Raw genomic sequence first — 23,780 nt, forward strand, 5'->3', positions numbered from 1 at the left:
ACTATTTTCCTAAGCTAAGAATGGTTTCTTGCACCTAACTACTATGTGTAGAAAGGTTTTATATTATAATGCACATTCTTATCACATACTATGTAGTTTATAGTGTGATTTTCCTCCCAGTTTCTTTTTTTAATTTTTATTTAATTATTTATTTATTTTTTGTAATCATACATTTATCTAGGGAAATAGTTTTTGATTAAGTCTGTTATTACTATTTTTTTTTGTAATCATACATTTACCTAGGGTAATAGTTTTTGATTCATTCTGTTATTTTTTTTTTCCTCCCAGTTTCTTGAATGTAGTATCTTTGTGTCTTGGAAATGGTCAGTTATACTATTAATAATTAAACACTAAAACTTGGAATAATGTCAATTATGTGGTATACCACATTAGGAGTGAAGGAAAAAATCCACAAAATAATTTCATGAAGAAAAACATTTGTCAAAATCTATGGCTTTTCCATGTCTAAAAAAGGCATACACACAAACACAAAACCAAGATAAAAGGAAACTTCCTCAACCAGATAATGGGAATATATTAAAAATCTAACATTATATGTATTAAAAGTTAAAGTTACAGAAATTAGGCAAGAGAAACATTTTTAAAGTATGCAATTGAGAGAGAAAGAAGAAAAACTTTCTATTTGCAGTTGGCAAGGATTACATATAGAAAACTCTAAGCCACTTATGGCAGTGAAGTCGTGTAACACCTTCGGAGGCTGTGTGGGAGGCTGAGATAGGAGGACCACAAGTTGGAGTCCAGCTTGGTCAATGTAGTAAGACCATGTCTGAAAATAATAAAGGGTAGGGGATGTAGCTCAGTGGTAGAGTGCTTGACTACCATGCATAAGGACCTAGGTTTGATTTGATCCCCAATCCATACACAATATCTCTCTCTCTATCCCGCCCCCTCTATCTGTGTGTCTCTCTCTCCCTCTCTCTCTCTCTCACACACACACACATACACACACATAAACACACACATAAAATTATGAAGAATACTCATATGCACACACACAAAACTAAACTAATAATATATAAGTTCCCTTTCTATTTTGTGGAATAGTTTGAGGTAAGCTATGTATTAACCTGGTTGGTGGGTTTTCTCTCCTCTCATCATCAGCCCTTGCCAGGAAGGCCACAAGGTCAGTTTCTGTGATTATTACTGACACCACATTTTAAGGATGAGAGATATGCTAAGTGTCTTGCCCAAGGGCAAAGAGCCAGACAGTGTTCCTGAGGTTGGGTACCCAGAGAACAATGCTCTTCACTTCGAGGAGGTACCTGTCCCAGCCCCTCAAAGCTTCCCAGGAAACACATTCTTCTGAATCTAGAACAGACAGGCAGAGCAGCCATAGAATCAGCAAAAAACAAATTTATGGGGGTTCGATAGTCATGGGGTCAGGGTGCTCCCAACAGGGGAGTCGGGGCTCAGGCCTCAGAGGCCTGATGTGGGGCTCACATCCTGGCAGCATGTCCATATCCAGGCATCACTGGGAGGGGGTGAATTGGAGAACAAGTCTCACTGTGGACCTTCCATTGCAGCACTGGGCTGATGGGAAGAGAAACAAGAGTCAGTACATGGGGCTCTCCCTGAACTCCACCCACAGCTCACGGTCAAGTCCCTGAGCCCCTGAGGCAGGACAGAAGGAGGGCTGGCACTACAAGTCACTAAATGGGCCAATTAGGGACACTGTGGGTTACTCACCCCACTGTACTACTAATGCCCCACTCAGTACGTTATACATGGGACCATAAGTAATAATTTCCAAAATAAAAATGATCTCCTTTAAAACATTATAAACTCCTGGATTAGTCTCAAACATCAATAACAGCTGAGGAAACTGAGGTCCAGAAAGGTAAGGACCTGGTCCAGGGCCACCCAGCTAGTTAGCCAAGCAGTCTTTTCTCTCTGTCTATTCAGGGACACCTGGGTGTGCTCTGAAGCCCTGGGACCTGGACCTGCACCCTCACATCCATACTCCCACTCCTCAGCTCCAGGTGCTTCAGCTGCAGGGCCAGCCCCACCTCAGGGGCTCCAACAACACACGTGCAACCCACAGACACCCCTGTCCACTGCACACCCACTACTCCTCACCTAGATGACTGCACTCCCTGGTGCTCCTTCATAAGATGTGTCAAAAGACACAGGTTGAGAGTTGGGCCCAGGGAGGTGTGGGCGATGGTGTTCTGGGGAGAATGTTGGTGGCTGCAGGGCCGCCATCGGCTCCCACTTGGACCCCGAGTCTTGCTGGAGCAACACAACTTCTGACATGTACCTGGGCAATGAGAGGCCCAAAGCAAGGGGTCACCACCCACCTTTCCTGCTCTCCCTGACCACCCTCACCCCTCAGCTTGGACAGCACAGAGCCCAGGGCTCTCATCCAGGGCTCCCATCCAGGCTGGGGTTCCCTCTACCCCATTTCTTGGGGCTAGAACCTACAAAGGCAAGGAAGAGGGGAGTTCCCAGAGGCTCCCAGAGTGCCCTGGAGAAAACCCCAAAGGAAGAGAACAGTGAGGGTCAGGGCCAGGGAGCTGAGGTAAGGGACCAGGGAAGAAGACCCAGCCTTACCCCACCCCACCAGCCCCAGGGTCCACCACTTGAGCCTCTGGTTTACCAACTTACTTGGGCCCCAGTGGTGCGCAGAGGGTGACATGCCAGTTTCTGATACAACCCTGGTCGAATGGGTTGTTGTCCTGAAGGGAGACAGGGATGGGAAGAGCAGCTCAGAAACAGCAGGACTCTGCACAGCCATCTCCCAGTGACCCTCCCTAAGTTGGTCAGCTGAGCCAGGGCTCAACTCAGTCCTGGAGCAAGAATCCAAGGGCAGGGAAGCCCAGAGTGACCCAGGGATCCTGCCTCCCAGGGCTCCTGGGAAGAGCCACCTGCCTCCTCCCACTTGTGAGCAGCTCTCCCTGACAGTGCTGACCCTGCACCACCTCTCCTGCCTTCTCAGGGCTCCCTGCTCACCTTGTTCCTCCCCTGGCAGCATCCTTGCTCTGTCTCCATGGGGTCCACTCGTCCTCCCACCACGTCTTTCCAGATCCCTTATAACATCTTCCCTCTGCTGCTCAACTGCTCCACAGTCAGTGTCACCCCCTGCTCCCACTTCCCTCTCCCACCCCCTCACTGTTCCTAACCATGTGCCTTCAGTGAATTTCACAATCTGGGAGGACAGTGGCAGCAGGGATGCCCAGTTGTATTTTCCTAGTCAGAAATCACACGGCCCAGGAGAGTCTGGGCTGAAGGCCTTCAGTACACAAAGGAGTAAAGGTCAAGCTCAAAGGTCAGCTCCTCACTGACCTGCTTCTCCTCTCCCTTCTTCCTCTCCCTGCCACTCCATCCATCAGCCTCGCCCTGTCCTCCTCCCAGACTAGGATGAGTGTCACCCCAACTTCAAAGGCTTTAACTATAAAATATTCAGTCACAGTGGAACAAGGTTCAATAGCCCTACTATCCACCCCAAGTCTTCCAGGACCCACAAATGGAGATTTTGATTTTCAACCCTATTCATCACTGTAGGAACCAGGATTCCACATCATCAGAACAGCTCTAGAATACCCCAAAATGTCCAAAAGCAACATGAACCATTGTTCTCTATGAGCTTCTGACTAGTTTAAGGGGTTCACAGCACTTAAGAAACTAGTATCCTGCAGTGGAGGACACCAGGAAGCCCAGTGACTTGGGATGCTGAGGCAGGAGAATCACAAGTCCAAAGTCAGCCTCAAAAACTTAGAAAGGCCCTCAGCAACTTAGTGAGACCCTCTCTCAAAACAAAATATAATAAGAATTGGGAGTGTAGCTTCTGTAATATAGCACCCCTCCATTCAATCTCTAGTACCAAAAAATAGATTAATTAATAGAAGAACATTTTTAAAATGTATAAATTTTTTAAATTTAGAAAAATAATTTTGGATTAGGTGTGTATAAGGTATAGAATATGTTGGTTGTATGGAAGGTATAAAATAATCCTTAAAGTAAGATAATTACTATGTTTTTAAGAGAGGATCAATAAACTTGAATCCCTTCCTCCCCAACATGGGACCCTATCACACAGGAATAGAATCCAACAGCTCTGAAGCACCCAGAACAGTTACAGTCACTGGCTCCACTCCTGGGGCTCTGTTCCTGTTCTGTGTCTCAAACACCCTCCCACTCCACAGGACCAAAATCAAGTGGCATGTTCTTCTTGCCCCATCTTCTGCCTAACTTCCTGCTTCCTCTCTTCCTTCCCCTTATGCTGGAGGAATCAGGGCATTAGGCTTATCTCTGTTCCTTTCTCTGTTGTTTCTTCTATCCCCAAAGGTTGATTCTTTTGTCTCTTGGTTCACTCAGTTTTCAGATGCCTTTTCTTTGTGTGCTGGCGATTGAAGAATCAGGGCTTTGCACATGCTAAGCACATGCTCTGCCTCTCAGATACACATCCAACCAGATACATTTAAGGGCATAAAAGATGTCTCAGTCAAGCCAGGCACGGTGGCACACACCTGTAATCCCAGAGCCTGGGCTTACTGTGGCAGGAGGACGGCAAGTTCAAGACTAGCCTCTGCAAATTAGTGAGATCCTGTTTCAAAGTAGAAAATAGAAGGGCTAGGGATGACAACCAGTGCAAAAATGCTACTGGGTTCAATACCCAACACCAAAAAATAAAGTCCAGTCACTACAATGGGGACTGAAAACAGACTGCAAAGAGCATGGCCAGCCTACTTCAAGGTGGAGAGTCCAGCAGCAACATGAGGTCCTGAGCACCATGGGGAGTGGCCAAGGTATCACAGAGGGAAGATATCATAAGCAAAGATTAGGCAACCCAGACCAGAGCACCCAGGTACAGGCAGAGAAGAAGCCCAGAGAGTTAAGCAATAAGACACACAAGAGGGCTTTCTCAGTTACTTGTGGTTTCAGAGGAATTTTTCAGAACAAAATACTGAAGAATGTCTGCTGCTTTGGCCATTGGTGGGAGCATCACCTGACAGCAAGGGCAGGGGCTGGACTGACATGGACCAGGAAGTGAAGGGTGAAGTTAGTGAGAGAGGTCAAGTCTTTCAGGGAATAAGGCACAGAGGGTACACCAGGTGGAGTGGAGTTCTAGGACATTAACAGTGGAGCTTGCTTGGCTTTTAATGTGAGGCATAAACAAGTGTAAGTGACCGTGGGAAGGAATGGTAGTCATTGTAACAGCAAATCATAGGGCACTTTCTGGTACCAGCCACTGTTCTATGTGTCTTCTGCATATTAACCCACGCTTCCCTGGTTAAGATAGGGAAACTGAATGACCAGGTGGCTAGTTAGCATGCCCATGATCTCCCTGATGTTGCACAGGTGTGACGTGGAATTCTGCAATCTGGCTCCAGAGTCCTTGCTACCAACCATCAAGCAATTGACTTCAGGAGGAGCTGCATGAAAGTGGCTGCATGTAATGGTGCCTGCACGGGTGCTGCCAGCAATGCGGGGAGTCCTGTCTGGTGAATCCAGAGTGTAGACCACATTTCCCTTGAGACTGGGATCCTGCACTTGGAGGGCCTCATCTGAGCAGAGGAGGCCTATGGCCTGACCTGGGGCTGGAAGAACCACAGGAGGGAGGAAGGGAAAAGGCTGCCAGGCAAACTAAATGATGGTCTGAAGCTGGAGAGAGAAGAAGACAGGCAGACCACAGGGTGATGAGTAAGGGCTCAGCAGCGGAGCCACAGATGGGAGGGGAGCCAAATGTGGCTGTGGTGGGGTGGTGACCAAAAGGCTGGGAGGTGATGAGCAGAGGGGCTTCTCTGTCTTTTCAGCTGTCTTGGGGTCTGCAGCTCCCACCTCCCCCATAGATGGTTCCAACCAGTTTCAGTGGAAGAGCCTTTAGTCAAGTAATTGTCATACTAAAGGAATCCCATGGCAAAGATGCCCACTCTTGTCATTCCTATTCCACACTAAAAGAAAAAGAAATAAAGACACACAAATGGGAAAGAGAGCAATGAAACTGTGCTTCACAGATGACATGATTTTCCATGTGGAACAAACAATAATGAAAAATACTAGGGGATAATCTCAGCTGTGGAGCACCCCTGATTCCATCCCTAGTCCTGGAAAAACACCACCACTAAGAATCCCTGCTCTTTGGAAGATGCTATGAAGAAAATGAAATGACAAGGCACAGACTACAAGAAAAGATCTGCAAACCATAGATCTGAATCCAGTATAAAGAACTCTATGAAGTCAGTAAGAAAATCATTTTTTTATTTGTTTGTTTTAATTGGCAAATGACTGGAGCAAACATTTTACCAAGATATACTGATAGCCAATAAGTCATGAAAATATGCTCAACATCATCACTCATTAGGAGAGTACAAACTGGAGCACAAATGAGATAGCACTGCTCATTTATTAGGGCACAATGCAAAAGCAAAACAAAATGACAACAAATGACAGTGTCAAAGGTTGATGAGGTTGTGGAGCAAATTCTCATACATTGCTGGTACATATTAGAAATGGTTCAGTTGTTTTGAAAGAAAAATTTGGCAATTTCCTATAAATTTCCACACACAGCTACCTTATGCCTCAGCAATGCCACTCCTAAATATTTACCCAACAGAAATGAAAATGTATACACATGCCTGTACACCAATGTTTGTAGCAGTTTTATTTATAACTGTGGGCACAATGGCCCACACCTGAATCTCAGATGTGGGAAGCTGAGGCTGGATGATTGCAAGTTCAAAGCCAGCTTCAGCAACTTATCGAGGAGCTAAGTATATTAGTGACAGACTCAAAAACAATAAAAATAATTTTAAGAAAAAATAAAGGAGATCATGGGGCTAGGGATGTAGCTCATTGGTTAAGCACCCCTAGCTTCAATACAGACCAAACAAAACAAAACAGAACAAAAAATGTGGAAAACTAGACGCAAAGTTAAAATCCTTCCATTGGTGAATGTGTAGATAATCTGTACAGCATCCATATAATACTTCACAGCAATAAAAGGAAATAAACTACTGATATGAGCTATAACATGGATGAATCTCAAATGCATTGTGCAATGTGAACAAAGCCCGAATGAAAAGGCAAAGACTCCATTAACAAGGTGATTCTGGAAAAAGAAAAACCAGAAGGACCAAGGAGACAATCTGACAAACAAAGATGATGAAAGGAGATTCTGGGTAATGAAAGTGGTGGACAGTGCAGGACAGTATCTAATTGTCAAAATTCCTGACCATAGAATAAAAAGGGGTGAATTGTACTGAATAAATTATTCCTCCATAAAAGACTTTAAAAAAGAAATCCTACCACTGTTCCCAGATTTTCACTTCATCAAAACTAAATCCCACACTTGAAATTTCTGGGCCTTTTTAATCTAGACTCCCACAGGGTCAACTTCATGGCCCGTGCCACCTTGTGCTTGAATTAGAGCCTTATCCTCATCATTCCCTCAACAGAACACCTTCAGGTTCCTTGCCTTTTTGTGATAGTGCACCTCTCACAGGCAATGCCCTCCTGTCCTCTGCCTCTCCAAAATCACACCTGGGATGCATAGAGTGGCCTGTCCTACTCTACACTGCAGCCTGGACAGACTCAGTTTCTTCCAGTCTGCTGCACCACTCAGGACCCACCCCCTCTCAGAGTGTCCCTGGGGTCTGCCTGGTGTCACTGATTGCAGCTTGCCTATCTACACAAGTGCCAGATGCACTGACTCACCTCTATCCCCTCCCTCAATGAACACGCAGCCTAGCACACAGTAGGCTCTGGAAGCAACGCACGCAGGAGGGAGAGTGACCACCGAGCTCCAGGGGAGAAGAGACCTGAGCTGCATCTTAAGAGGTGGGTGTGGAAGGACTAATGAGGCAGCATCAGGGCCCAGGACAGTGGAGAAAGCCCAGAACGTGCCAGGTGGCAGAGGCACAAGATGTCTCAGCCCAGCCGGGTATCCGGGCATAGGCATTCAGCCCTGCTTACCTGTAACTTGTAGGGGCGCCTGGCGGTGCTCATGGCTACAGTCAGAATCAGTAGCCCCAAGATGAGTGGCAGTAGGGCGCCGGTGGCGGGTAAAGCAACTGTGAAGCTGTGCACAGGTTAAGCCAAGACAGGGGAGATTTCCTCACTGGCCCCGCCCCTTGACCCCACGGCTTTGCTGGCCCCGCCCCCATTGGGCTCCGCCCACCTACTCTTCCTTCCTACTGGACAGTTAGTCCAGTACTCCCAACGGAAACCTCACTTCAGCAGACTGTCCTCGGGTCTGTCCCTTTTTTTTTTACCTCTGAATGGCCTCGCTAGATTCTTAATTCAACAGTCTATCCTACCTGCCTATCTCCCTAACTCCACTCACCTTCAACCTGGCCTTGACAGTCCTCCCAAGGGGCTTTTCCCTCTAGATGGACCAACAACAGCCCTGCCCTTGGCCACCCATTCCTTGGCTGTCCATCCCTCCCTCTCCACAACATGTGGAGTTCCCAGTGTGGGCCCTTGGGAATGTGTGGATACGCCATAGTTTTGTCGATGGACAATGGCATGTCTCTAGTGCGCACCAGGAAGAGGACACAGGTCACCAGGACGGCAACCAGGTAGAGACACAGGGACAGCAGCAGGAGCAGGAACCTCTGAATGGTCCGGTGCCCAATGTAGTTGTTTACCCGCCTGCAGTGATGGTCAAAGTCCTAGGGGAGAGGAGGCAGGCTTCCAGGGTCTATCTGACCTGGACTCCATCACCCCCAAATCCTCAGGTCTCCCCGCTACTTCTACACCACCTACTCATGGCAGAACCTGGCATTTCCATTGATAGAGCATTATTAGGACTCAATGGCTCATCAGGTCACCTGTAATGAGTGAGGTCTTTAGAAACAAGACCTCCTGGAGTCACTTGGAGCAGGGTATAGAATAACTCTGGGCCTTTCTTTTCTCAGATACAAGATAAGGATGTAAAGAACTCCCTTGCCGAGCTAGCCTTCTGCACTTGGACGCCCATGCAGGATGTGCACATGAGAGAAGAGCACTCAGAACCCAGGAAACCCTCCAACTTGAACACCCAGAGGAAGACAGGCAAAGATCCCCAGAACAGGGAAACACCTGACCTAGAGTCTGGGTATCCAATATCAGCAATCAGGGGATGGGACAGGGACTGCCTTACCGCCCCCCTGACTCCACCAGACTCAGCACATGTGATACCCTTTTCATGTCAGCACCTGTGCAAAGAAGGACTGCCTCTCAGGACTGGTGCAGATACAGAGGCAATAGCAGATATGAGTGACCAAGTGTGGCAAAGATCCACCCTTAGCAGTCTGAGAGTCTCATACCCACCCCTGGTCCATTTATGCTGTGAGGTCCCAGTACTGGCCAGGTGCCCGAGGATGGGTTGGTGAGTGGACAGCGAGGAGGAGTCCTCACCTCCACACAGATGTTACAAAAGGGACAGTGGAAGGTCCGAGGTGGGCTGTGGAAACTTCATTGTGGAGACCAGTGTATTTGGAAGGCATGCTGATACATCCATGCTGTATACCCGGCCTCCGGGTCCTGCTCCAAGGAGCCTGGCATGGGAAGCGGTTTGGGCAGTGGCAGGAGGACCTACCCTCTATCTGCTTTTTGGAGCAGGTCCATAGCATCACTGGGCAAGAAGAAGGGCAGGGAGGAAGTGACCAGGGGAATCCCGGTCCATGTTGAGCAAGCTGACCACTCAGATGGGCTGGCAGTCAAAGAGAAGGGCTTTCCAGCCAGAAGAGCTCTCTACAGAGCTCCACCCTTGGGAAGAGTGATCAGTGCTGGATGTCGTGTGTGAAATGGGAAGGAGCAAGACTGAACTGTGCTTTGGAAGAGCCTGCTGGCCTCTCTTGCCAGCCTGCCCAGTCCTCCCTTCTAGAGTAACTGGGAAACCTCCAGGATTCTGTTTCTTCACACCTCAGTGGCTTGGGAAATGAAGTGCCAGGGCCTCAGTCATGATGACTTGGAGGCAGGGATCCTGAGCCCACAGGTGGGCTTCACACTTTAGAAATCACCCCTGTAGGCATCAGCCCTTGGGGTACCACTCCTTCTCCCAGGTTGCTGAGGACTTACCTTGATATAAGATGCCAGGCTCTGAGATATTCAGTAAAACCAGGCTCCAGAGGGTCATGAGGAATAGAGGGCCAGTGACCAGGGCAAAGGCCCACTCCCCATTGCCCACCAGCCATCTGCATCTGAAACCAGAGCCAGACTCACTTCTAGTCTGGGCCAACCCAGAGCTCCCCACGAGGCCTGGCTCACCTGAGGTTGGACTCACAGACCTTAAGGACAGGTGTAAATATCCAGGCTAGAGACACACCATGGAGACTCCAGCTAATGTCACCAGCATTCCCAGCCACCTGCAGTTCCCTAGATGCCTCAGGCACTCTAGACCTCTGAGCTGCTAACTGTATATTCTTTCCCCTCCTGACCCTCTCTCCCCACTTCCCTGCCTCTTCACTATAATGGTCTGTTTTCTCTTCTACCTCTTTGTAAGAAACCTGAGAGCTTCCATGGGAGACTCAAGGAAAAGCAAAGAACACTCCACTCACATTGATGAGCAGCCCCACATTGAGTGCTGCCTAGAGGCTTGATCTAAACCAAGCATTTCCGCAGAGGTTGACCAGGGGGCATCATATCCCTAGAGAATGACATGGCTATGCCTGCTTCTCTTGAGAAATGGGAACCAAGGGTTAACTGTGTTAGGTTCCCACCCAGAGTGTCGTGACAACGGTAGGGAAGGAAAGAAGTATCAAGTGTTAAATCACAGAGGTCTGGCATGGGTGCTCTGGCTGCTTCCAGTGACTTCTGAGAGTACCCTTCCCTGACCCCCACAAACACACTTGTTGCACACTGGGACATCCCACTTTGTCCATGTTGGCTTTGCTGGAGCATGTGACGATGTGGATGTGGTTTGTCCTCCAAAAGTTCATCGGTTGGAGGCTTGGTCCTCAGTGTGGCAGTGTTGAGGTGGTAGAAGCTGTACGGGGTGTGGCCTAGTGTGAGGTGTTTCCTTCCCTGGGAATGGTGCCCTCGGAAGGGAGTAATGTGCTTCTCATAGCCCCCAGTAGTTCCTGTGAGAGTGGGTTGTTCTAAGAAGAGCAACTCAACTGGTCCCTCCCCAGGTTTCTGGCCAGGCAATCTCTTCCCCTCACATGTCCTTCCACCATGATGCCATTCACCATGTTGGGATGACCCTCACCACAGCTCGGTCACAGGGGCTGCCAAATCTTGAAAGCTGGGCTAAATAAATATCATCTTTTTACAAAGTACCCATCTTGGGTATTTTTTGAAGAACAAAAATAACAGGAATCAGGCTAATACATAGTTTCTGGGGAGTTGGTATGGGGAGAATTTGATTGATCTCATCACCCTCTCAATCCCAGTGCTAATTGAAGCAGACAGTGCACATTGCTTATTCTATCTCCACTTCTTTTTTGTTGTAACAGAGTTCCAGTTTTTGGAAAGAGTTAGGAATCTACGCAACTAAACTTGCCTATTTCCCTCAATTCCAGGGTGGGCTTTATGATGCAATACTGGTTAATGAGACGTGCGCAAATATCTATTGAGGATTTCTGGGAAAACTTTTGCCTTTTCAATGAAAGGGAAGATGATACATTTGGCAGAGCTCTGTGTCCCTTCTTCCTGTCTTTAAGCTATACCTGCAGGCTGGGGTGTCACCTGGGACCCTTGGGGCCACAAGTCATGCTACCCAGACACAACTTGTGACATTGTGAGTCCCTGTCCTATCCCTCAACTGCTTCCTCCTGAGCTGCATATTATGAGAGAGTAACTGGGTTTCTGTTACACTGACATGTGTCATCGTATTGTCCAATGAGCCCCTGAGAGCCTCTGGGTTTGGTGGATTCTTCCTATCATTAGTCTTGGTGAGGGGATAAAAACATTTTCCCAATACAGTTGGAGCTAAAAATGGCCAAATACTTGTGGCTTCTCTCACAGTGATGACAGAGACCTGTGATCCAGGTGACATCAATTTTACTCTAGAACTGCTACTACCCACTGAGAAGTCTGTGCTGAGATGCTAGCAATTGCACAGATGTCCAAAGACCATATGTAGTACCCAGCACCCTTTTGGACTGGGGATTTAACCCAAGGGCAAGGAGCTATATCCCCAACTCTTTTATTTTGAGACAGAGTCTAAGTTGCTGAAGCTGACTTTGAACTTGTGATCCTCCTGCCTCAGCCTCCCAAACTGCTGGGATTACAGTTATGAGTCACCTTGCCTGACCAAGGAAATTAAATTGATTAAATTAGGTCAAAGCTGGTTGCATTGAGACCAGGGCAAAAGGACAGTCAGAGTAGAAAAGGAATAATTAGTCCAGTAATATGAAGGCTGATTCAAAAGGAAATAAAATCCTAATACCTCCAGAGTACTTCCCCTCCTCCAACCTTTTGCCAGGGTTACCTGCCCCCATGGAATTTTTCTAAGCAAGGAGTCATTATTGTATATCAGCTCCCTTCCTGCATTTCTGGGCAGCTGTGGAAAATAAAGGCACCAGAAAGTCTCCCTTCCCACCTTTTGTCCCGATAGGCAGGATGGGAGGGGGTGGACAAGAGATGAAAGGAAACCTGAAATCTATAACGGGTTCATGACATCCCCACTCCCTGGGGCGCCAGCTCTGGACCCTTGCCTCTCCAGAGGTGTGTGTGTTTTTCTCTCTCTCTTTTCTCTGCTTTAAATAAAACTTCTTGCTCTTGCCTTGGCATTTTTGGTGGTTTAATCTTCAACACCTGGGGTCGGGAGAATGGGACCCGATCCTGATTTTCAAGACTGGTTTCAGATGTGGGCTCTGCACAGATCACCACCAGGGTAAGCTCCTCCACACCCCACTTCTTTCTGAGGTGTGCCTTTCTGTCTTTCTTTCTGGAGGACAAAATGCCCACCTGACTAATTGAATGCAGTTAGTGCCAGCTGCCCTCTTGAAGACTCGGGTGCCAGGATTCTTGGCCTGTGTGGCCTCTAATTACCCATGCTGCAGGTCGGGCACGTGGGGGTCTGCCAAAGCCCTCTCTCACTATCCTGTCCAGGCTGGGAGCGTGTCTGGTGTGAGTTCACAGTGTTCGTGATCCAGGTCTGCTTCTGGATGTGTGGGGATGGACAAAGGGTTGGTGCCACTGTGAGATTCTGGCCGGGGTCACTCCCCAGTGAACCTTAAATATTTCTCCCCGACTCTTCTCCTAACCACCCTTATGGGGCATCCTGTAGTGACTGGTTGATGAAAAAGGTGCTCTCCAAAAGCCCCAGTGACACACACCTTCAGATGAGCCAAACTGCAGTCTTCCTGAGCATTCCCCTCCCCTCACTGATCAGATTTCAGCCCTTGAGAGACATTTCACATGGACAGGTTCCTAAAGAAACGACTAGATTCCCTTTGATCACATTTCAAGACTTTCCAAGCCTGTAGGGCTTCTCCCCATTGTCATTTCTGTGCAAAGGGAGGCATTTTCAATTCACGCCTTCCATAAAGTCCTCCAGGAAAAGGACATTAATTATCTAGTGACCATTAGATGTCCTCTTTACCCTCTAGAGATCCCTTTGGCCCCTGGAGAAAATCAACAACTATGACAACTTAGTAACCTCTTCTAAAAAAGAGAGTTCATTGGTAAATTATACCAAACTCTTAAAGAACAGACACCACTCCTTCTCAAATTCTACCAAAAAGTACAAGAGGAAGGAACAATTCCCAACTCATTTTACAGGGCCAATATTACACTGATACCAAAGTCAGACAAAGATATCACAGGGAAAAACAAAGATTAATACCCTTCATGTGTATAGATGCAAAGGTCCTTTCAAAACAACACTGAAATTCTGCAACATGTTAAAGAGATCATATATCATTGTCACTGGGATTTATCCCAAGAATGCAAGAATCACTCAACATAAAAAAAAATATGGAGTATAACTGGGCATGGCAGCCCAGCAACTCTGGAGACTAGGATGGGAGGATTGCAAGTTCAAGGCCTGCTTCAGCAACTTAGTCAGGTCCTCAACAACTTAACAATTCCCTGATCCAACTAAACATGAGAAGCACTGGGGGTGAAATTCATGGTAAAGCAGTTCCCCAGTTCATCTCCCCACAAATGAAAATGATGGATAAGTGCTATTCTCAGATATTATCACCAAACTAGGAACTGGGGACATGGCCAAGAATGACTCCATCATGCAGGATCTCACCTTGCTAGGCATATGCTCCTGCAATGACTGCAGCATACATGTCAGACTGTCTCACCAGATCAATGCAAGAATTGACAATATTGGTAATCATATCTGAGATTAGAGAAAACCAGGCCAGACCTCATAACTCAGGCTGGGGTAGAAGAGTGTAAAAACAGAAATGAGGACTTGTCATACAAGAGAATGGAAGAGTCCTAGTAGTTTACACTGAAATCTGGAACATATTTTAATATGCTAAGAATGGTTTCATGCACCTAACTACTATGTGTAGAAAGGTTTTATATTATAATGCACTCTCTTATCACGTAGTATGTATTTTATAGTGATTTTCCTCCCAGTTTCTTGAATGTAGTATCTATGTGTCTTGGAAGTGGTCAGTCATGCTATTAATTATTAAACACTAAAATGTGGAATAATGCCAATTGTGTAGTACACACAACATTAAGAATGAAGGAAAAAATTCACAAAATCTTTTCATGAAAAAAAACATTTGTCAAAATCTAATGCCTTTCCATGAATAAAAAATACAAACACACAAACACAAAACCAAGATAAAAGGAAACTTCCTCAACATGATAATGGTCATTTACAAAAATCTAACATTATATGTACTAAAAGTTAAAGCTACACAAATTAGGCAAAAAAAATTTTAAAGTATTCACTTGAGAGAGAAAGAAGAAAAGCTCGTTATTTGCCATTGACAAGAATTGCACATAGAAAATTCTAAGCCACTTATGGCAGGGAAGTCCTATAAACCTTGGGAGGCTATGTTGAAGGCTGAGATAGGTGTCCACAAGTTGGAGGCCAGCTTGGTCAATGAAGTGAGACCATGTCTGAAAATAAAAAAGGGCTGGGGATGGAACTCAATGGTAGAGTGCTTGCCTAACACACATAAGGCCCTGGGTTTGATTTGATACCCATAACACAAAATCTTTCTCCCCCTCCACCCCCATTCCTCTCTGTCACACACACACATACACACACACACAAACATATGTGCACACACACAACTAGAATTATTAATATATAGGTTCCCTTTCTATTTTCTGGAATAGTTTGAGGTACACTATATACTATCCTGGTTGGTGGGTTTTCTCTCCTCTCATCCTCAGCCCTTGCCAGGAAGGCAGGAAGGTCAGTTGCTGTGATTATTACTGATGCCACATTGTAAGGATGAGAAATGCTAAGTGTCTTGCCAAAGGGCAAAAAGCCAGAGAGTGTGGATTCATGAACTTGGGTGTGCAGAGAGCATCTCTCTTCCCTTCTAGCCCCTCAAGGACTCCCCCAGGAAACACATTTCTCTGAATCTAGAACAGACATGCAGAGCAGCCATAGAATCAGCAAAAAACAAATTTATGGGGGTTCAATAGTCATGGGGTCAGGGAAGCTCCCAACAGGGGAGTCGGGGCTCAGGCCTCAGAGGCCTGATGCAGGGCTCACATCCTGGCAGCATGTCCATATCCAGGCATCACTGGGAGGGGGTGAATTGGAGACCAAGACTCACTGTGGGCCTTTCACTGCAGCACTGGGCTGATGGGAAGAGAAACAAAGTCAGTACATGGGGCTCTCCCTGAACTCCACCCCACAGCTCACGGTCAAGTCCCTGAGCCCCTGGAGGCAAGAAAAAAGAGAAAGTTGGCACTACAAGTCACTAAATGGGCCAATTAGGGACACTGTGGGTTACTCACCCCACTGTACTACTAATGCCCCACTCAGTACGTTATACATGGGACCATAAGTAATAATTTCCAAAATAAAAATGATCCCCTTTAAAACATTATAAACTCCTGGATTAGTCTCAATCCTCAATAATAGTTGAGGAAACTGCTCCAGGGCCAGGTAAGGACCTGCTCCAGGGCCACCCAGCTAGTTAGCCAAGCAGTCTTTTCTCTCTGTCTATTCAGGGACACCTGGGTGTGCTCTGAAGCCCTGGGACCTGGACCTGCACCCTCACATCCATACTCCCACTCCTCAGCTCCAGGTGCTTCAGCTGCAGGGCCAGCCCCACCTCAGGGGCTCCAACAACACACGTGCAGCCCACAGACACCCCTGTCCACTGCACACCCACTACTCCTCACCTAGATGACTGCACTCCCTGGTGCTCCTTCATAAGATGTGTCAAAAGACACAGGTTGAGAGTTGGGCCCAGGGAGGTGTGGGCGATGGTGTTCTGGGGAGAATGTTGGTGGCTGCAGGGCCGCCATCGGCTCCCACTTGGATCCCGAGTCTTGCTGGAGCAACACAACTTCTGACATGTACCTGGGCAATGAGAGGCCCAAAGCAAGGGGTCACTACCCACCTTTCCTGCTCTCCCTGACCACCCTCACCACTCAGCTTGGACAGCACAGAGCCCAGGGCTCTCATCCAGGGCTCCCATCCAGGCTGGGGTTCCCTCTACCCCATTTCTTGGGAGTAGAACCTACAGAGAGGCAAGGAAGAGGGGAGTTCCCAGAGGCTCCCAGAGTGCCCTGGAGAAAACCCCCAGGGAAGAGAACAGTGAGGGTCAGGGCCAGGGAGCTGGGGTAAGGGACCCGGGAAGAAGACCCAGCCTCACCCACCCCACCAGCCCCAGGGTCCACCACTTGAGCCTCTCATTTACTGACTTACTTGGGCCCCAGTGGTGCGCAGAGGGTGACATGCCAGTTTCTGATACAACCCTGGTCAAATGGGTTGTTGTGCTGTAGGGAGACGGGGATGGGAAGAGGAGCTCAGAAATAGCAGGACTTGGCACAGCCATCTCCCTTGACCCTCCCTAAGTTGGTCAGTTGAGACAGGGCTCAACTCAGGCCTGGAGCAAGAATCCAAGGGCAGGGAAGCCCAAGAATGACCGAAGGACTCATGAATTCCTGGGCTCCTAAACAACCATGGCCTTACACATGCTAAGCACCTGCTTTAACACTCAGGTACAGACCCAGTCAGAAATATTTCAGGTCATCAAAAACGTCTCTTTGAAACCAGGCACAATGGCACAGGCTTGAAATCCCAGAGCCTGGGCTTACTGAGACAGGAGGATGGCAAGTTCAAGACCAGCCTCAGCATCTTAGTGATATTCTGTTTCAAGGTAAAAAAATAGAAGAACTGGGGATGAAAACCAGTGCTAAAATATAAAGTCCAGTCTGAAAACATGCTGCAAAGATCACAGTCAGCCTACTTCAGCGGGGAGAGTCCAGCATCAACATGAGGCCCTGAGCACCATGGGAAATGGCCAGGGTAGCACAGAGGGAGGTTATCATGGGCAAGTTGTTTGCAATCTGGCCCATAGCATGCAGGCACATGCAGAGAAGCCACCCAGAGAGTTAAGCAATTAGACATGCAAGAGGGCTTGCTCAGCTACTTCTGCTTTCAGAGGCTTTTTTCCAGTTCAGAAAGAATAGCCTGAAGAATGTCTGCTGCCTTTGTTCATTGGTGGGAGCATCATCCTAAAAGCAGGGGCAGGGGCTGATTGACATGGGCCAGGAAGTGAAACTAGTGAGCATAGTCAACTCTTTCAGGGAATAAGTCCCAAAGGATACAACAGGTGGAGTGGAGTTCTGGGACATTAACAGTGGAGCTTGCGTGACTTTTAAGATGAAGCACAAATGGGTAAATGACCACGGGAAGGAATGGTAGTCATTGTAACAGCAAATCATAGGGCACTTTCTGGTACCAGCCACTGTTCTATGTGTCTTCTGCATATTAACCCATGCTTCCCTGGTAACAGATACGGAAATTGAGTGACCAGGTGGTTAGTTAGCATGCCCATGATCTCCCTGATGGTATGTTGTAGAGGTGTGATGTGGAATTCTACGATCTGGCTCCAGAGTCCTTGCTACCAACCACCAAGCAATTGACTCCAGGAGGAGCTGCATGGAAGTGGCTGCATGTAATGATGCCTGCACGGGTGCTGCCAGCAATGGGGTAGCCCTGTCTGGCGAATCCAGAGTGCAGACCACATTTCCCTAGAGTGGGGAATCCTGCACTTGGAGGGCCTCATCTGAGCAGAGGAGGCCTATGGCCTGACCTGGGGGTGGAAGAACCACAGGAGGGAGGAAGGGAAAAGGCTGCTGGGCAAACTAAATGATGGCCTGAAACTGGAGAGAGAAGAAGACAGGCAGACCACAGGGTGATGAGTAAGGGCTCAGCAGCGGAGCCACAGATGGGAGGGGAGCCAAATATGGCTGTGGTGGGGTGGTGACCAAAAGGCTGGGAGGTGATGAGCAGGGCTTCTCTGACATTTCATGTGTTCAGGGTCTGCAACTCCTACCTCCCCCATTGATGCTTCCTGCCAGTCTTTCTGAAGGAGCCTTTAGTCAAGTTATTGTCATACTAAAGGAATTCCATGGCAAAGATGCCCACTCCTATCATTCCTAGTCAACACTAAAAAGAAAAAGAAATAAAGACACACAAATTGGAAAGAAAGTAATGAAACTGTGCTTCGCAGATGACATGATTTTCCATGTAGATTAAACAACAATATAAAATGCTAGGGGAGAATCTCAGCTGTAGAGCACCCCTGCTTCCATCCCTGGTCCTGGAAAAACACCACCACTAAGAAATCCTGCTCTTTGTAAGATGCTATGAAAAAAATAAATGACAAGGCACAGACTACAAGGAAAGATTTAAAACACAGAACTGAATCCAGTATAGAGAAGTGTCAAATCTCAGTAAGGATACTATCATTTTTTTAGTTGCAAAAAATTGGAGCAAACACTTTACCAAAGACATACCAATGGCCAATAAGTCATGAAAATATACTCAACACCATTACTCATTATGACAGTACAAACTGGAGCACTGAGATACCACTATTCATTTATTAGGTGCCAATTAAAAACAAAACAATATAAGAGAAAATGACAGCATCAAATGTTGGTGAGGATGTGGCACAATTGGAAATCTCATATACTGCTGGTAGAAATTAGAAATGGTGCAGCGGTTTAGGAAGAAAAATTTGAAAATTTCCTTTAAAGTTCTACACATAGTTACCTTATACCTCAGCAATGCCATGCCTACGTTTTACCCAACAGAAATGAAAACGTAAGCTAACATGCCTGTACACCTATGTTTGTAGCAGCTTTATTTGTAACTGTGAAAAACTAGCTGAGCACAATGGCCCACACCTGAATCCCAGAAACTCAGGAGGCTGAGGCTGGAGAATTGCAAGTTCAAAGCCAGCTTCAGCAACTCAGCGAGGCCCTAATCAACTTAGTGAGACCCTGACTCAAAAAGAAAAAAAAAAAAATTAAAGAAAAAATATAGGGGGCAGGGGACCTGGGCATGTAGCTCATTGGTTAAGCACCACCAGTTTTAATATAGACCAAACAAAACAAACAAAGTGTGGAAAAACTAGATGCAAAATTAAAATCCTTCCATTGATGAACGTATAGATAATCTGCAGGGCATTCATACAATACTTCACAGCAATAAAAAAAAATACTGATATGAGCAACAAATAGATGAATCTCAAATGCATTGTGCTAAATGAATGAAGCCAGACTAAAAAGGCAAACACTCAATTTATACATAATTTTTAAAAAGGAAAACCCAAAGGACTAGGGAAAGAAATTGACAACCAAAGATGATGAAAGGATTTTCTGGGGTAATGCAACTGGTCTAACCTTGATCATGGGGGACAGTGCAGGATGGTATCTATTTGTCAAAATCCCTGACCATAGACCAAAACGGGTGAAATTTACTGTGTGAATTGTTTCTCAATAAAAGACTATTTTTAAAAATCCTATCACAGCTCCCAGATTTTCAATTCATCCAAACTAAATCCCATGCTTGACTTTCTGGGCCTTTTTAATCTTGACCCCCACAGGGTCAACTTCATTGCACATGCCAACTTGGGCTTGAATTTTAACATTCTACTTTCAGGTTCCTTGCCTTTTTGCAAAGGTGAGTCATTAGAAGCAATGTCCTTCTGTCCTCTGCCTTCCCAAAATCACACCTAGGATAAGTAGAGTGGCCTGTCCTACTCTACACTGCAGGCCTGAGCAAACTCAGTTTCTTCCAGTCTGCTGCACCACTCAGGACCCACCCCTCTCAGAGTGTTCCTAGGTATCTGCCAGGTGTCACTCTGATTGCAGCTTCCTATCTACACAAGTGCAGGATGCACTTACTCACCTCTATCCCCTCCCTCAAAGAACACGCGGCCTAGCACATAGTGGGTGTTGGAAGGACTAATGAGCCACCAAGGGCCCAGGGCAGTGGAGAAAGCACAGAAAGTGCCGGGTGGCAGAGGAGCAAGATGCCTCGGCACAGCTGGGTAACCCAGCACAGGCACTCAGCTCCACTTACCTGACATTCATAGGGGCGCATGGCGTAGCTCACGGCTACAGCCTGGAGAGGCAGCCCCAAGATGAGTGGCAGCAGGACACCGAGGGCAGGTACAGCAACGATGAAGCTGTGCATAGGTTAAGAAGCCAAGCCAGGGTACTGTTCCTCTCTGGCCCCGCCCCTTGACCTGACTCCACCCTCGCTGGCTCCGCCCCCATATAGCTACAGCACCACTCTTCCTTCCTGGACTGGACTGTTGGGCCAGTACACCCAACGGAAATCTCACTCCACCAGGCCGTCCTCCTGCCTGTCTTTATCTACCTGCATTACCCCTCTGCGAAGCCCTGCTAGACTCTTAAATCCACAGCCCGTCCTATCCACCTATCTCATGGACTCCACTCACCTTCAACATGGCCTTCACAGGTCCTCCCAAAGGGCTTTTCCCTCTATACCCGCCCACATCAGCCCTGCCTCTGTGACCCGCCCCTTGGTTCTCCGCCCCTCCCACTCCACAGCATGTGGAGTTCCCAGTGTGGGCCCTTGGGACTGTGTGGATACGCCATGGTTTTGTCGATGGAAAATGGCATGTCTCTTGTGCGCACCAGGAAGATGACACAGGTCACCAGCAGGGCAACCAGGTAGAGACACAGGGACAGCAGCAGGAGCAGGAACAGCCGGAAGTTCCGGTGCCCAATGCAGTTGTTTACCCACCTGCAGTGATGGTCAAAGTCCTAGGGGAGAGGAGGCAGGCGTCCAGGATCTATTTGGCCTGGCCTCCATCACTCCCAAATGCTCAGGTTCCCCCAAATTCTGGGCTACCTGCTCTGGGTCCTACACACGGGATCCCAGCTCCAGGGAGAGCCTGGCATTTCCATTGTTAGAGCATAATTAGGACTCCATGGCTCATGAGATCACCTGTCATGAGTGAGGTCTTTCAAGACAAGATCTGACAGGTGTTACACTGAGCCTCTATCTTCTCAGATACTGGACAAGGATGTAAAGAACTCCCTTACCCAGCCAACCTTCTGCACTTGGAAGCCCATGCAGGATGTGCACATTAGAGAAGAGCACTCAGAACCCAGGAAACCCTCCAACGTGGACACCCAGAGGAAGACAGGCAAAGATCCCCAGAACAGGGAAACACCTGGTCCAGAGTGTGGGTATCTAGTGTCAGCAAGCAGGGAATGGGACAAGTGCTGTCTTTCCTCCCCTGACTCCACCAGGCTCAGCACAGATGTGATGCACTTTGCATGTCACACCCATGCATAGAAGGCCTGTCTCTCAGGACAGGTGCAGACACAGAGGCGATAACAGATATGAGTGATCAAGTGTGGCAGAGAGCCACCCTTAGCAGTCTGAGAAGACTGTCTAACCCACACCTGGCCCATTATGCTATGAGGTTCCCAGTCCTGGCCAGTTGGTGGGTGGACAGGGAGGAGGAGTACTCACCTCCACGCAGATATTACAGGTCGCACAGTGGAGGGTGCGAGGTGGGCGGTGGAAATTGCATTTTGGGCACCAGCGCATGGGAAATGCTGTCCGAAACATCCAGGTGGTACAAGCTGCCTCTGGGTCCTGCTCCAAGGAACCTGGCATGGGAAGAGGTTGGGCCAGTGTCAGGAGGCCCTTCTCTCACTGCTGCTTGGAGCAGCCCCATAGTATCATCACTGGGCAAGAAGAAGGGCAGGGAGGAGGTGTCCAGGGGAATCCCGGTCCATTTTGAGCAAGCTGACCACTCAGATGGGCTGGCAGTGAAAGAGAAGGGCTTTCCAGCCAGAAGAACTCTCTGCAGAGCTCCACCCTTGGGAAGAGAGATCAGTGCTGGATGTCGTGTGTGAAATGGGAAGGAGCAAGAGTGAACTGTGCTTTGGAAGAGCCTGCTGGCCTCTCCTGCCAGCCTGCCCAGTCCTCCCTTCTAAAGTAACTGGGAAACCTCCAGGATTCTGTTTCTTCACACCTCAGTGGCTTGGGAAATGAAGTACCAGGGCCTGTCATGATGACGTGGAGTCAGGGATCCTGAGCCCACAGGTGGGCTTCACACTTTAGAAATCACCCCTGTGTTGAGAGCAGGGTGGTATCTGTGCTGCTAACTGTCTCAAGGACAAACAGGACTGCTGGGCCCCTGTGCTTACCAAGGTTGTTAAGAGATATTTGTCCGAGGAATGTGCAGTTGCCTGGAGACCTTATCCGTCAAGGACGAGAGCAGGGCCTAGCCCCGACTCAGTTCACCCCTTCCCTCCTCCCTTCTTCCTCTAGGACCGTCCAGTTCTGGCCGGACCCAATGAAAATCAAATAGATTGACCGGACCCAACCAGGGGAGGTTTAGCTGTTCGAATGTTAGCCAATTAGAAGAACACTGTAAAACTGCTTGCTTTTCCTTATAAAAACCCTGCTGACGAGGGCTCGGGGCCTCTGCTAGCGTCGTTGATTAAGGACACAGAGGACCGGGTTCGAACTCGCTAATAAATGACTCTTTGCTGCTTGCATTGATCGTGGTCTCTGGTGGTCCTTGTGGGGTCTCAAGCCTTTGGGCACAACACCTGTAGGCATCAGCCCTTGGGGTACCACTCCTTCTCCCAGGTTGCTGAGGACTTACCTCGATGTATGATGCCTGGATCTCCCACATTCAAGGACACCAGGCTCCAGAGGCTCATTAGGAAGAGTGGGCCGGTGACGAGGGCAAAGGCCCACTCCCCACGGCCCACCAGCCATCTGCATCTGAAACCAGAGCCAGACTCACTTCTAGTCTGGGCCAACCCAGAGCTCCCCACGAGGCCTGGCTCACCTGAGGTTGGACTCACAGACCTGAAGAACAGGTGTAAATATCCAGGCTAGAGACACACCATGGAGACTCCAGCTAATGTCACCAGCACTCCCAGCCACCTGCAGTTCCCTAGATGCCTCAGGCACTCTAGACCTCTGAGCTGCTAACTATATATCCTTCTTTCCCTCCTGACCCTCTGTCCCCACTCCCCTGCCTCTTCCCTATCATTGCCTAAACCTCAGAGCTTCCATGGGAGACTCACGGGTAGGCGAAGAAAGCGCTGCTCGTGATCACGAGCATCATGATGACAAAGGAGGCAAATAGACTTGGTCGGAACCAAGAACAGTCAACTCGAGGTCGACCACCGGGCGCCATTTCCTGAGAGTGTGGCATGGGTATGCCGATTCTCCTGGGAAATGAGAGCCAAGAGTTATGTGTGTTAGGTTCCCACCCAGAGTGTCATGACAACGGTAGGGAAGGAAAGAAGCATCAAGTGTGACATCACAGAGGTTCTGGCAGGGCGTTCAGGCCGTTGCCAGTGACTTCTGAGAGCACCCTTCCCCCGCCCCCACAAACACACTTGTTGCACACTGGACATCCTGCTCTGTCCAT

General features: G+C 48.1%; 1 protein-coding gene and 1 pseudogene across 1 annotated transcript; both read right to left on the reverse strand.

The window, feature by feature from the left end:
* Positions 1–1,428: 1,428 nt before the first annotated feature.
* LOC124993586 (palmitoyltransferase ZDHHC19-like) lies at positions 1,429–23,780 on the reverse strand. Its single transcript, XM_047565457.1, has 9 exons — positions 23,674–23,780; positions 23,431–23,577; positions 23,001–23,122; positions 21,854–21,993; positions 20,963–21,135; positions 20,426–20,531; positions 2,626–2,696; positions 2,098–2,278; positions 1,429–1,551 (listed from the first exon to the last, which is right to left on the reverse strand). The coding sequence occupies exons 1-8, from the start codon at positions 23,778–23,780 to the stop codon at positions 2,098–2,100; spliced, it is 1,047 nt and encodes a 348-aa protein (XP_047421413.1). The 3' UTR covers positions 1,429–1,551.
* LOC124992761 (palmitoyltransferase ZDHHC19-like) lies at positions 5,233–10,684 on the reverse strand (annotated as a pseudogene).

The sequence above is a fragment of the Sciurus carolinensis genome, chromosome 9 (genome assembly GCF_902686445.1).
Source record: "Sciurus carolinensis chromosome 9, mSciCar1.2, whole genome shotgun sequence".
NCBI lineage: Eukaryota > Metazoa > Chordata > Mammalia > Rodentia > Sciuridae > Sciurus > Sciurus carolinensis.

Excerpts from the sequence above, each read along its gene's own strand:
- LOC124993586 (XM_047565457.1), bottom strand. The coding sequence starts at position 23,780 with ATGGACAGAGCAGGATGTCCAGTGTGCAACAAGTGTGTTTGTGGGGGC. Across the intron at positions 23,578-23,673 it reads AACGCCCTGCCAGAACCTCT|GAGAATCGGCATACCCATGC; the intron begins GTGATGTCACAC and ends CTCATTTCCCAG. Across the intron at positions 2,279-2,625 it reads TGCGCACCACTGGGGCCCAA|GTACATGTCAGAAGTTGTGT; the intron begins GTAAGTTGGTAA and ends CTCATTGCCCAG.